We start from the raw sequence: 13,533 nt of genomic DNA, 5'->3' as shown, positions 1-13,533 counted from the left end.
GGAATGACAAATAAACATGAACTTGAACTTGAAATTGAAATACATATTCTATACAGCCCAATGTAAGTCCTAAATCTGTTAGGAAGGGTTTTGTACCAAGAACAAAAAGTCTTCCTTGTTGTTGGTTACGATTGTCTTTCATTCATTTCTTAGAGATGGGCCAGAAAAATTTTTCTCAACACAAAGTCAGCTAACATGTGAGGAGTCATCATTGAAGCTAAATGCTAATGTTAAATGAATGTGAATGCAGTCACAATTGAATATTTCAGTTCTTTTGATTGTCCTGTAATAGAGATGCAAAACAGATTTTTGGATGGATAGTTTTCTGGATGGGGAATCATCATGGTGGTGTCTACAGTAAATAATAATGACAAAATCAGTCCTATGTTCGCCCATCATTTATGTTTTAAATGAAAATTGAAAGGATGGAGATCTTGATCGTAATCTGATTGTTATCTGTTGTACTTAGAATCTCATCATAGTTTTCTCGGCCGGACTCAGCTATTCTTAAAAACCAAACCTGCTCCAAAGGGCATGACGTGCCAGGTGCAGCCGGACAAAGGGATGGAGTTGCACACACATTTCAGCATCTTCTGCGCCTCAGGGAAAGAGGTATCTCCTGTCCCAGACACACCCACACACATGCATACACAAAAACGTAAATGAGCAAGCACTCAAAAACCTCCCACTTAAAAGAAAGGCAAATTTGTCTGTACTTTAATGGGAGGGAGTTGAAGGTGTTTCTTTAATTGTGTTTTAGTCTGTGAGAATACTCACAATTGTTACATTATTTAAAGGCGCTTTAAAGGTTCCAAGGTTCCAGAAAAATAAAATCTGACCAGGTGGTTTTGCTATTGAAACAATGCAGACACGTTTTCATTCAGTACTGCTGTTTGCTTATGATAGAAAAATTTGATATTTCATTTAAATCGATAATTAGTGGCTACCTCTCTGATTTTAATCAATACCCCATTTTCTGGGCTTTCTTTTCTTTACTACCTGATAATTACTAATCAACCATCCCATTCACTGATTCGTGCTAAAGGATTTACTGTATGAGCACAGCTTCAGTGTAGGAAGCAGACCCCCAAAGGTGCTGTACCAGGGGAGAGATTTCCAGTACTACTTCAGCCTGCCTTCAGGTGACCCAAGTGATGACTATAAAGGTAAACACACACACACACACACACACACACACACAGGTTACACACACTATAGACACTGACTTATGACTATTGAAGTACACAAAATACATTATTGTACATTATCACAGAGATTTCCTATTGATTAATTAATTGAAATTATTTCTTCTTCTTGTTTCCGTAGTAACTATTTATACTGAAATCAGGAGCAGCACATATGGGACAGCCACTAAACCCTGTCCTGTCACCGTCCAAGTCCAACCAAGCTTCCTCAGAGACACTTCTTCCCATGATGATCCTGATCTGGAGCTGTAAGATAAACCAATCACCCATAAACATGCCATCACATCACATGGACATTATGGTTATGTTAATTTTTTGAGGTTTTATTAGATGATTATGAGATGCACCGCTGTGTGCTCCACGACAGTTCGAGGTGACTTGTATTTGTAAACCATACTGGATAATTGCAATAACATAATGTGTCAGGAAGCTGGAGGTTACTCAAAGAGATTTAGATTCTCTAGGTTTTGATTTAAGAAATACAGATCATACTGACTCTGACACTATTTAAACTCTTGCCAGTTTATTGTATTTACATAAGCCAGTCTTACTTTTAAATAGTTCATTCTTTATAAATGGTTTTTAAGTTGATGGCTGATGAATTTTAAATGTGGAATAAGCCTTAAATTCGACTGTTTGGTTGCCATCATACCTGGAGATGGAAACTTTAATCAAATGTTAGTAAATTGAGTAAATGCTCTAGATACTCTAAAGCTTTTCTCCTGTGGGTTTAATTGGTCAATCTGTCTATTAGAGAAAAGACAAAGGATGTTATGCTGGAGGACATACAAGGATTTTATATAATCTGACAGCCCAAATATTGAAAATGGCAGATTATTAAATTGTTAAAAAAAAACATTAAAAGAGCAGTTTATGCTTCTAAGCACAACGCTGCAGATCTGCTACACCGCGAAAACTATCATATTATGGGTGCAGTGTATTGTTGTGGTGTTAGTAACTCTTTCTCTCCAGTTCAGGGTCAGGTCTGAGGAACCTGTCGGCTCTGGTGCGGCTTGGGAACAGTAGGGAGATTCGTAACTACATCAGTCTTCTCTCCAGCATTTTGAACAGACTCAGCCTGGACACCAAGGCCAACACACATGCACAGATACATTTACGCAATGTTCTCATTAGCACAGTGTGTGAGCTCGAGAGCAGTGAACAGGTACACACATATAGACCTACACTGCACACGAAGATTAACAGAACACAGTGAGATTTCAACCATCTTTTCCACCTCTGGAACATTTTAATAATATGTCGTTTAATCCATAGGCATCAATGGTAGACGGCATCTGCGCTCTCAAAGACCTTTTACAAGTTACAAATCAGGTTGGTGGAAGGGTATCTCCTTTCATGGACAAAGAGACACTACTCACTTTGTCCTTTTTATTCATTGCATCCTTATTTCTTATCCTTTTTTAGGTAACATTAGCAAGTGCCAGACAAGTGGCAGTTCACGTCCAGGCCATCTCAGACCTGTTTTTGGAGTCCAGAGCTCCAGTTCAGTATCATCTGGACCACAGGACCCTCAACACCCTGGTTGTCCTGCTCTCATACATCCTGCAGGCTGCTGGTAAAAATCATAACTTTACACCTCAAATGCCCAACATGGACAATATTACACAAGTTTTGGAACTGGACTCACCCACAGGTGAAAACATAAGAAATAGCATTGCTTTTCCTGGCTGCATACCAGCTTCAGCCACCAGTGATCACATCAAATTGGGTGGATCACCTGCAACAAACCAGATGGCACAGCTTGTTGTTGATACCCTGCAGACTGCGTCAGACCTGATGCTGGTGAGAGAAAACAAACATGTTTTTGTGTGTGTAAACATGTCTCGCCATACAGGCTTTTTTGTATCTCTGTTTATCGCTCTATTCATATCCATTCTCTGTTTTTCAGAAGTACATTTTGTTCCACAAGGTCCAGGAGCACAGAGTCAGAACAGATCCTATCACCTTATACGCCACATACCAAAACCAAACCTCCACAGTCATCAGCAGTGGCTCGACCACCTTCTACATATCTGCTTCTCTGATCCAGCTTCTGTTTGTTCGTCACAGTGGAGGCACTGAGAGCAGGCAGCCTTGTGTGCTCAGCGTGGCGACTGAACTCGCTCGCAGCCCTTACACCTGTGCCCAACATCCTACACAGGTGAGGGTAGCTAATATGTGGACATTCAATGATTAAAAGGAAAAGCATCACTCTTATTTCCTCTGGCAATCTCCAGCTCAGTGGACCAGTGGTTGACCTGAGTCTGTACAACTGCAGCGTGAGGAGAAAGATCCCTGTTCGTTCCCTCATTCTGCCAATCAACGTTGAGCTGCAACAGCCACCAGGAAACGTATGTTGCTACTTCTTCTTTCTGTTGTTTGCAAAAGAAGGGAAGGGTATGTTCACATTTAGAGTTACTTAACAAATTGCATTGTGTGTGTCCGTGAGATCTAACAAACATGTTAGAATGCATTTCCCTCCTCAGAAAATATTTGCAACGCTGATTTTTACTAAATTGAAAAGGCATTGTTTACATCCATGTTTACTGGCTTGCAGTCTTCTTCCTTGCCTTTGTTGGTACATTACTCCCTGTCTTTGCACGTTACCACCTGCTGTAGATCAGTGGAATAGTGCGAAACCACACACTGCGTCCTTGTGTACATGTACACAAAATAAAAAAACAAGGACTCACTCCTTAAAAAACTGCTCCATAGAGGTCAAAAACTCCACAGGGTAACTTTAACTGCCCTTGTGCAACATCTCTAGTGCACATAATGAAAGTTGGTGAACAGTAACATCAGAAAATGCTAGATATGAGAGAACCAGTGATACTATGGGGAGCTGATCTTTCATCTGTTGTGTTTGTATGATGTGATTGTTGAACTATAACAGTGACTTGTCTTAAATGATTAACTCCAACAATGTGTGATCACATCTTTGCTGTAGAAGAGCTCGGTGCATGAGTACATCCTCCTCCGCACCCAGGTCAACTACCACAGCTTCAACATTACCCAGGACCACTTGGAGCAGGCCATCCAGCTGAGCATGGTGTTCACGCCACCGCCAAACAAGGTGTTTCCCATCATGCTGCTCTTCAGGTAGACTTGTAGTAACTTGGGTTGATGTTTTACGGATATTACTATCTGATAGTAGGAGCAAGAATGTGACACAAAACCAAACCAAGAGTCTCTGTTGTGACAGGATGTTTGAGAGGCCGACGCCCAGCATAAACCATCTGCACAGAATTCACCACTGGGAGACCAACACCATACGCATTACTCTGCCCCCATCCTACCTCAATGGTAAAAACCCCTTTGATTCCATCTATCGTTTTTTATTTCTGTAACTCCTTCATCCTCCAAGTGTTTCCATTTGTTAAATTATATGATTATGATGATGATGATGATGATGATGATGATGATTATTATTATTATATTGATATAAAGAATACATCAAATTAAACATCCATTAAAACACAACCATGCCTTTTCTTAACACATTTTTTTATACAAAATGTGTAACTGAAGTCATTTAACAAGGCTTTAGTAAAGTGTAAAACTGGCAAAAAGTCAGTTATATACTATATATACATATAAAAATTCAGTCAATGCATATCATCACAAGAGTCTAAATTTGACAACCAATAAAATGTTTTGTTGTATTTCTTTTCCCTTCTGCTCTACTACTCCATCTTTTAGAACACCAGTCATTCTAGAGAGAATATATCAAATTCATCATCCACAAAAATGTTTTTTGTTTTCTGAATGAAGTTTGGATATAGATGATGAAAAAAGACTTCAGCATTGTGTTAAACAGAAGTGGAAAGCTAAACAGTATCATGTGTGCCTAAAATCGAGACATGTCAGTCACAAATCTGAATAATACCCGTCATTACATTACTTGAAAATTTATTTAATGTTTACAACGTTGATGAGTGGCACTTACCACAGCATTTATAGTCTGAGCTAGTTTGCAATTCCTTTCTCTAGATGGGCTTTTATACAAATAGACAAAAATCAGCAAGAAAATACATTTGAAACAGAACAAAACATAAACAATGACACAGTAAAATTACCATAAAACTTTATTATCAGTCAGTAATCACGACGAGCATTGACTAATCAATGTTAATAATCAAAATTTTAAAAAACTATTTTCTGAGGATGAGATTAAAAATAAGTTGTGATCATGTTAGAGAGCTGATGTGTATTATTTACCTTATGAAACTTTCTAAGTTACCAAGGTAATGCATTCAGGGTAATAAGTAAATGATTTGCTTGCTTGGACATTTCACATGTGTCTTTGGGTAACTGAAAAGAAACTCACTCACCAAAGCCCTAAAATTTCTAGCTGCAGGGGTTGGTCACCTGGCACTGCTGAATGCTGATTTTGGGAAAGCACCCAGACACAAGTATCTGAGTGAACAGATCAGCTACAGTCTCACAGTTGTCAGTAGCCTGTGTTTGTCCTGGGATGGCCACCAGGGGGCCTGGACACATCAGGGCTGCAGGACACAGCAAGCAGACACAGCCAGTGCTGTCAACTGCAGGTAAGGCATGGATTAAGTGACTTGAGACCTTCAGAGATAAACAAACACAGACACTGACATGGAAGAAAGAAGTTGACATGGTGATGAATGACATAAATGAAAAAATTTGCTCGCTGATATTTGCCCTTTGTCTCAGTTGTCATCAGTTGAGGCCGATGACTGTGGTGCAGCACCAGATCCAGAGCAGCCGTGACACAGCCGATCTGGACCCGTTCCTAAGGTGACCTCATTCCTCCTTTCAGTTTGCCATTTTCTGCAGCCATTAACCAACTGAATCCTCTGTCATTCTGCTCATTTTTGTCTTTTGAGGCTCTTTTTAATGAGAATCAAAAATAGTATATATATATATATATATATATATAAAATAGTATAACACCTGTGCTTCCTCTCTGCCATTCGATCACTTCAGTGCTTCTTGCAATCTGACTGTGCTGGGTGTACTGGTGCTGTGTGTGTGCCTGTACATCCCCGGGTTGGCGGTGTGCAAGAGAGCTGATGACATGTTCAAGAAGAATCAAAGAGTCCACTATCTTTCTGACAACTCTCCATTTGACTCATATCTTTATGCCATAACCATCCACACTGGTCTCTGCTCTGCAGCCAATATGAGTGCAAAGGTAAGGCTGTCATTTGTTCCTTTAAACCAGTCATTCATCCTCACCAGGTCCTACTCATGTTGGATCTGACTGCACATAAATGCCATGAAAAATCAGGAAAAGCTCCTTGTCTAAAAAGTGTGTGTTGGGGAAAAAAGTAAGCAGTGGGATGTAGGCTTGGCCAAAGTTGGTGAAGACTTTATGGAACTGTTATGTCTGTATTGAATGGTCTAACTCATCCTGTATGAGTATGAGAATGCCACCTTTGGACAGTGTTTATTATTGTGGAAAGATACATATAGAGAATAATTTATTTCATAAAAAATTATCCGTGCGCTTGGTTGGACTTGGACAGTGACAGGACAGAGTTTAATGGCTGTATGTGTGTAGATATGCTGCCTCTGATGTCAGTATAAATAGTTACTATGGAAACAATAGGAGATCTCTGTGATAAAATGTCACAATAATGTATTTTTGTGTACTTTAATAGTCATAAGTCAGTGTCTACAGTGCATAACCTGTGTGTGTGTGTGTGTGTGTGTGTGTGTGTGTGTGTGTGTGTGTGTGTGTGTGTGTGTGTGTGTGTGTGTGTGTGGGTGGGTAGGTTTACCAGCCTTAGATTAAACAATGCTATAAAAGCCTTTTAAATCCAGTACTTATGTGTGTCTGGGAATCTGTCTCTGCATGTTTATCAGGTTTATATTGTGCTGTATGGTGAAGATGGGTTCTCACACACAAGAGAACTACAAGTCCCAGGGTGCACTCTGTTCAGGAGGAACTCTCAAGTCACATTTATAGTCAGGTAATCCACCAAAATCTCCAAATATTACTTAAATACTGAAAAATAAGGTGTTATTTTTAGTTTTACACATACAGCATGATATACATGTTACTACTTAATACCTCATAATATTTATAGTAGCTTTAAAAAATAATTAATTTTGATTTGCTTATTTCTAAACTACTACTGCCTCAGTGTAATCATTGCCTCTGACATCACAGCACAGCAGACAGCTTGGGTCGTGTGTGGGGGGTTCACATCTGGCACGACAGCTCTGGACCATCCCCAACCTGGTACCTCAGACAAGTGGAGGTATCTGAGGTGAGGACCATGTGTTTTGTGTTTGTAAATGTGCTCTGTGCTTGGACTATCAAGATGGTTTATTTGTCTACTTTTAAATCAGATGAACAGAGGGCATGTGAAAGGACGTGCTTGGCTCTTTGTCGGTCAGTGCTGGCTGGCTGTGAACAAAGGTGATGGCCAGGTGGAAAGAATGCTGCGTGTTTGCACCCACGGATTAGGCTTTACTAAGGTAGAGCACTCACATAAACATCTGAATACACACACAAAAAAAAAAAACGCTATTCTCTGCTCCCATGTGACCCAGAGTCTCCATCTGTATGCTCGCAGATGTTGTGTTTTAAGCTATCCAACTACTTGGCCGACTTCCACATCTGGATGTCTGTATACAGCTGCCCCTGCCCTAACTTGTTCACACACACTCAAAGACTTAGTGTGTGCCTGCTGCTGCTGTTGGGATACGCATGCATCAACACAGTAATCATATCACAAATAGATGCTGAGGTGGGTTAAGAAGATATTCAAAATTCAAAATTTGGTGCATGAAAGTTTTAAAACATGTTACCCCTACAGCTGTAGTTTTTAATCCCTTGTTTACAGTTGCCATTCGAGTTGGGTATTCTTGATGTATCCGCTGTCTCCGTGACAACTGGAGCATTAAGTGTGGTGGCAGTGTTGCCCGGAGCAACAATGATATCCTTCCTGTTTCGACTGCATGGGGTCAAGCTGAGGAGGTCAGGAGTCCAACATGCAAAGGGTAAAAAGACTGAAAGGCACTGTTTTGAAGGTGAAGTTTGGACTCGCATAGAATGAGTTTACCTTCAGCATAGAATTTTTTCATGCATCTTGCTAATACTGGGTAGTGCCTATCTTTGCTCTCAAGTTCTTCATGGCATGTTAGAAACATTCCTTCCAGATTGTAGTCCATGTTGACGCGACAGTATCACATAATTTCAGATTCAGATTTGTTAGCTGAACACTAAAGCTCTGAATCCTCCATTCTACCATATCTCAGAGGTCAAGATCGGGTGGAAAGGCCACTGAAGTACACTGATCTCATTTTCATCTTCCTGAAACCAGTTTGAAAATACTTTTGCTTTGTGATATGGTGCGTTATTATACTGGACGTAGCCTTTTGAAGATGGGTAAACTGTGGCCATAAAGGGACGCATATGCTCAGCAACAATACTCAGATAGGCTGTGGCATTAAAACGATGATCCGTTGGTGGTAAGGGGCCAAGGTTTGCCAAGAAAACATCCCCCATACCATTACACCACGACCACTAGCAGCCTCGACATACGGCAGGCTGGGTCCATGGATTCATGCTGCTGACACCAAATTCTGACCCCTACCATCTGTGTGCCTCAACAAAAATTGAGATCCAATCCAATTTTATTTGTATAGCGCCAAAGAAAAATCCCAGGAGATCAGCAGTTTCAGAAATACTCAAGCCAGTCTGTCTGGTACCAACAACCATGCCATAGTCAAAGTCGCCAAAGTCCCCATTCTGATGTTTGATGTGAACATTAACTGAACCTGACCTGTATCTTCATGATTTTATGCATCGAATTGCTGCCACATGATCGGCTGATTGAATAATTGCATGAACAAGCAGATGTACAGGTGTTCCTAAGACAGTGCTTGGTTACTGTAAATTACCATTTAGCCTCGTGGTTCTGTTTCACCCCTTTATGCAAATTTTTCTGAGCTGTTTTAGCATTTTTTTTTTCTTGTCTCCACACCTTCCTTCCTCTTTCTCTCTTATTTTATTGTTGTCCTGCCTCCTCACAGATGCTCTTTCAGTAAATGACAGCACACTCCATCTCTCTTGGAGCAGTCTTAAGCAGTGGATGCAGGGAGCCTGGAGGAAGAAATACCAGGTTACAATTAGAGCATCAATCTTTTTCTGTTTTCTTTTTTTTCCCTTTCTCTGTGTCTTTGTTGTCAAAGCATTTTTCATCCCTGTCTAATCTTTCTTTTTGTGTTGTAGGGCACAGACGTGCTCTCAGTGTCTCCTACGATTCTGGAAAATAAAGACACAGATAAAGAACCTGTAATCCAGCCAGATGTGATCATAAGAAAGGAGGATGATCCAGCAGTAGAGCGCAGTATGGGACCAGTACTTCAGAATTTGGTGCTGATTTCAGAGGAGAATAATGCCGATCGAGCAAATCAGGGAAAAGCATTTGATCTTTTAAGTGAAAGCAACAAATTTCATGGAACCCAGAAAGATCTTTTGTCCAACATGAGGGAAGAAAATCGAGCCATTCAGAAGGAGAAAGATCCTCAAGGAATATGTTCATCGGACTGTGGCTTTGAGGAAGGCAGCCATCACCAGGCAGCATGGTGTGGTCACAGCAGTGGTTACCACATAATCGACACAATGAAAGGGAGAAAAGTTGGACCAACATCCCAGTGGTGTCACTATCTGGCCTGGGCCTTCTGTCTGCTATTGTCCCTCTCCTGCCTGGTGCTTTCTGCAGTGTTGGGAATGAGGTAGTAATTGTGTGATGCCATTAAATGGATGATTTTTCAAGTATATGAGGGACTGGAAGCCACTGCCACTATGATACTGACTTTTGTGTGACTTTTGTAACTGTGTCTCTGTATGATGTTTTAGATTCAGCAGCAGCAAAGTTCTGATTTGGATACACTCGCTTTTCTTCTCCCTGATGTCTTGCATCTTCTTCATCCAGCCAGCTGTGGTAAATTGATACCCACCTGTTTACAACCAAATGCATTTGGAATTAATAAAAGTATAATCCATAACTGTTATTTAAGATTATTAACAAAATAAAAGTAGTTCAATACTTAATGGTCTTTATATTGGAAATATTGTTCTTTTTCTTTTACAGATACTTACTGTGGCAGTTACTGTCTCCTTTTGGTACAGAAAAAGACCAGACTTTCATACTTTCTCCAGAATAAAAGAGTTAGAGGCTGCTCATCAGCCAGAAGAGCAGTTCAGAATATCTGCTTTCCCTCAGGAAAGATGCTCATACCTTGAAAAGGTGATAGCCAGAATCTATTTCTTTTTAATCTATTCTATTCTTTTCCATTGAAACATCAAGTCAATTATTTGTGATTGACAGCTGCTTGCAGCTCGTCAGCGAGCTCGCTACCTACGTCTCGTGCGCCCACTGACTCCAGCTGAGCTGAGGAAAACCCGTGGGAGGAAAAGAAGAGAGATTCTTATCCATAACACTCTCAGGTGGGTCTGTGTGTCTTTGTCTGTGTGGGCAGCTGATTGTATATGATTTAAAGCAGCATAAGGAATTATCTCTTTTTCTTTGTCATCCAGGGATTTGTCTGTCTGTGTCTCCATGGCTTTTCTCATGCTGTGTGTAACATATGGCAGCTCAGTCAGTGATCATTACCACCTCAATAAAGCTGTCAGAAAACAGTTTATAAGGTAACACTTGCACACACACGCTCTCTCTCCTTCTCTCTCTTAGTAAAAACACTTGACGAACTCCGAAATTGTATTTTATCTTTCAGCAGGAATGATGACATTGATTTCATGTCAATACAAAACCATGAGGACTGGTGGAAGTGGACACAGACAAGTCTGCTAAATTTGCTGTACAAGAATGCATCAGCCACAACTGAGGTAAGCAATGACCAAAAACTCACTAAGTTTCATGTAACTAAAGCAGGCTGGTGAAACAGTTGTAGGCTCATTCTGTCCTGGATTGCAATGTTCTGAAATTGTGAAAAGAATTTACCTTGATCATGTATGCTAGTCCCTTTGATCCATTAAAAAAATGTTGAGGAAAGATCTTACTCCATATTTTGTCAATATAAAGTAAAACCAAACACATTTTCACAACCTCATCGTTTGATATCATCCAGCAGCGGTCACATATCTTGATTGGAGAGGCAATCCTGTGGAAGGAGGAGGCATCCAGCTCATTCTGGGACAAGGTAAGTAACAAAAGGAGACATTTACATTTATACTTACTCATGGTTTTCACTTAGTAATCAGTGAAAACCTCAATGTCATAATGGCCCCTTCTGTTATGAAAAAAATGTGTTTCAGGAAGAAAAGATTCTCATTTTGCAAACAGTGAAAGTGACTGACCAGTTTTACATAATAAATAAAGCGTGTAAAATTCTGTGTTTTAAAATAACAACAATCTAAGAAAAAACAAAAATCCCTTTCTTGAATGGTCCAGTGTATTGTTTTACCAACATTAATTTCAAGCAAAATTACATTCCTCACCTAATGTCATCATGCCATCGTGTTTTACACTAGACCCCCTGTAGAGAGCGCTGTTTCACAAATATGGGCCCAGGCCACAAATGGACAGTGCAGTGGTGGATTCCATGAATTTTCCATGTAGACTATTCAGACGGCAGATTTCCTTTAAAATCCAAGTACTGAACATTAATTATAACAAAAAAAAAATGTATTTTTCTGCTATAATTATAAATGTAATTTCATGGAATAGTGGTGAATTAAAGTTTCTGTTAATGCTTTGAATTTATCATATAAATTGATGAATATCCTTAAACTTAGAACAACTTTACCTTTTCTGTATGTTTATTGAAGTTACAGAGTGTCGATTACTGCAGTCTGATTTAGTTTGATGTTTAGTTTTTTTTCTATCTGTGTGTATTCTGTCTGTGACTTCTCAGGTCTACAGTGTGACTCTTGTGCCAGAGGGTCTTCGCTCATTCTTGTCAGGGAGGGGAACATCTTCTTACCCACTTTCCATTGTCACGACTCCCACAGCAACACCCCTAACTACATGTGGTCACCTGGGCTGCTCCTCATGGCCAAATGCTACAGTTGGCTTAGGCCGCACAAAGTGAGAGTTACACAGGAACTCGAGTTTTTCTAAAGAGGTCATTTCTTGTAGGATCAGGCATTGTTCATATCAGTGATATCTACTATCATCATCAGGTCTGATGCTGCATCCAAACTGAATCTCCTGCATTCATGTGGCTGGTTGGGCAGACAGACAGTGGCCCTGAAGGTCCAGTTCACCTTGTTCAGCCCTGCACCCAACTTGTTCACCAGTGTGACCCTGCTCACTGAGCAGAGCCCCATCAATGTCCTGTTGCCCTCTTTCAAAGTCCAATCAGTCAGGGTGTATCACACTCCTGCTGTGTGGGACTATGTTGTTATGGTGTGCCAGGTAAAAGACTCATTCACTTTTTATCTGTAAAAACAACTCGTCTTGAACTCCATCATAAAGCCACTCAAGCAGCTGAGCAAAGCAAAATCTACACGCACAAATTTACACAACAAAAAAACTGATGATTCAACTGATTTTAAAACAAACACAATATTGCATAATATTCTAACTCTGCACCAGCACTTGTCAGATTTTATGTTTCTGTCAAAAGCCTGAAGGTTCCTCATGTTTTCTTTTCCTCTCTTCCAGCTCCTCTTTCTCCTCTTGTCTCTGCTGCAACTTTGCCATCAGGTATGCACCATGAGGCAGCAAGGGTTGATGGGATACTGGAGGACACCCTGCAACTGGCTGGAAGTGAGTCTACCAATTATACATAAACACATATGAGCAAAAGAAACCATTCCAACATAATAAAAAAAAGATTAAGGCTTACACAGGAACACGTCCACAGGCGTGTGCACACACTCAGCCATACACCAGTGCAAACAAGATCACAATGACCTAGTAGTAAGGGTAAAGTAACCTGTAGCTCTTAAACAAACATACCTGTGAAATAAACCACACAGAAAAAAGTATTTGAAGGTCAAAGCACACAGCAGGGTTTTAATACAGAGTGTGAAGTGTGTCTGATTATAATTTACTGCTGTAGAAATAAATATACCTCACTTTCTCTTTGTTTTGCAGGTCACTCTGCTGAAAGTGATCCTAGTGTACTATGTGTATTACATCTATCACTCCATAATTATCATGGACGTTGTGGAGGTGCTGCAGAGACACAGAGGACATGTTGATGTCAGCTTCTTGGCTACCTGGGAACAAGTGAGAGAAAGCGACAAATGAAGGCAGGGAAAGGAGGAACAGAGATACAGAAAAACAAATATTTAATGTTGAAAAACCTTCCACTGCCTTTCCTGCTTGAATTTATTACAGTACCTTCCCTTGAAAAATGAAAGAGCCCC

General features: G+C 40.2%; 1 protein-coding gene across 1 annotated transcript in view; it reads left to right on the top strand.

The window, feature by feature from the left end:
* Nucleotides 1-13,533, top strand: part of pkd1l1 (polycystin 1 like 1, transient receptor potential channel interacting) — a 29,086-nt gene that overhangs the window by 12,859 nt on the left and 2,694 nt on the right. Inside the window, exons 18-48 of the mRNA XM_022766266.1 lie at nucleotides 470-612; nucleotides 1,046-1,166; nucleotides 1,327-1,453; nucleotides 2,178-2,370; nucleotides 2,481-2,537; nucleotides 2,631-2,781; nucleotides 2,905-3,008; nucleotides 3,115-3,366; nucleotides 3,443-3,556; nucleotides 4,156-4,304; nucleotides 4,408-4,508; nucleotides 5,557-5,755; nucleotides 5,892-5,975; nucleotides 6,165-6,372; nucleotides 7,047-7,153; nucleotides 7,354-7,453; nucleotides 7,536-7,664; nucleotides 7,763-7,936; nucleotides 8,033-8,189; nucleotides 9,225-9,313; nucleotides 9,424-9,929; nucleotides 10,054-10,138; nucleotides 10,289-10,444; nucleotides 10,526-10,644; nucleotides 10,735-10,845; nucleotides 10,935-11,043; nucleotides 11,286-11,357; nucleotides 12,072-12,244; nucleotides 12,340-12,574; nucleotides 12,824-12,928; nucleotides 13,259-13,393. Of these exons, the coding sequence (XP_022621987.1) occupies nucleotides 470-612; nucleotides 1,046-1,166; nucleotides 1,327-1,453; nucleotides 2,178-2,370; nucleotides 2,481-2,537; nucleotides 2,631-2,781; nucleotides 2,905-3,008; nucleotides 3,115-3,366; nucleotides 3,443-3,556; nucleotides 4,156-4,304; nucleotides 4,408-4,508; nucleotides 5,557-5,755; nucleotides 5,892-5,975; nucleotides 6,165-6,372; nucleotides 7,047-7,153; nucleotides 7,354-7,453; nucleotides 7,536-7,664; nucleotides 7,763-7,936; nucleotides 8,033-8,189; nucleotides 9,225-9,313; nucleotides 9,424-9,929; nucleotides 10,054-10,138; nucleotides 10,289-10,444; nucleotides 10,526-10,644; nucleotides 10,735-10,845; nucleotides 10,935-11,043; nucleotides 11,286-11,357; nucleotides 12,072-12,244; nucleotides 12,340-12,574; nucleotides 12,824-12,928; nucleotides 13,259-13,393 (4,565 nt within the window). The remainder of the gene's footprint in view (nucleotides 1-469; nucleotides 613-1,045; nucleotides 1,167-1,326; nucleotides 1,454-2,177; nucleotides 2,371-2,480; nucleotides 2,538-2,630; nucleotides 2,782-2,904; nucleotides 3,009-3,114; nucleotides 3,367-3,442; nucleotides 3,557-4,155; nucleotides 4,305-4,407; nucleotides 4,509-5,556; nucleotides 5,756-5,891; nucleotides 5,976-6,164; nucleotides 6,373-7,046; nucleotides 7,154-7,353; nucleotides 7,454-7,535; nucleotides 7,665-7,762; nucleotides 7,937-8,032; nucleotides 8,190-9,224; nucleotides 9,314-9,423; nucleotides 9,930-10,053; nucleotides 10,139-10,288; nucleotides 10,445-10,525; nucleotides 10,645-10,734; nucleotides 10,846-10,934; nucleotides 11,044-11,285; nucleotides 11,358-12,071; nucleotides 12,245-12,339; nucleotides 12,575-12,823; nucleotides 12,929-13,258; nucleotides 13,394-13,533) is intronic.

Source organism: Seriola dumerili, unplaced genomic scaffold, assembly GCF_002260705.1.
Source record: "Seriola dumerili isolate Sdu_G_001 unplaced genomic scaffold, Sdu_1.0 BDQW01000822.1, whole genome shotgun sequence".
Classification (NCBI taxonomy): domain Eukaryota; kingdom Metazoa; phylum Chordata; class Actinopteri; order Carangiformes; family Carangidae; genus Seriola; species Seriola dumerili.
The sequence above is the reverse complement of the archived record's forward strand: the minus strand, read 5'-3'. Positions and strand labels throughout refer to the sequence as shown.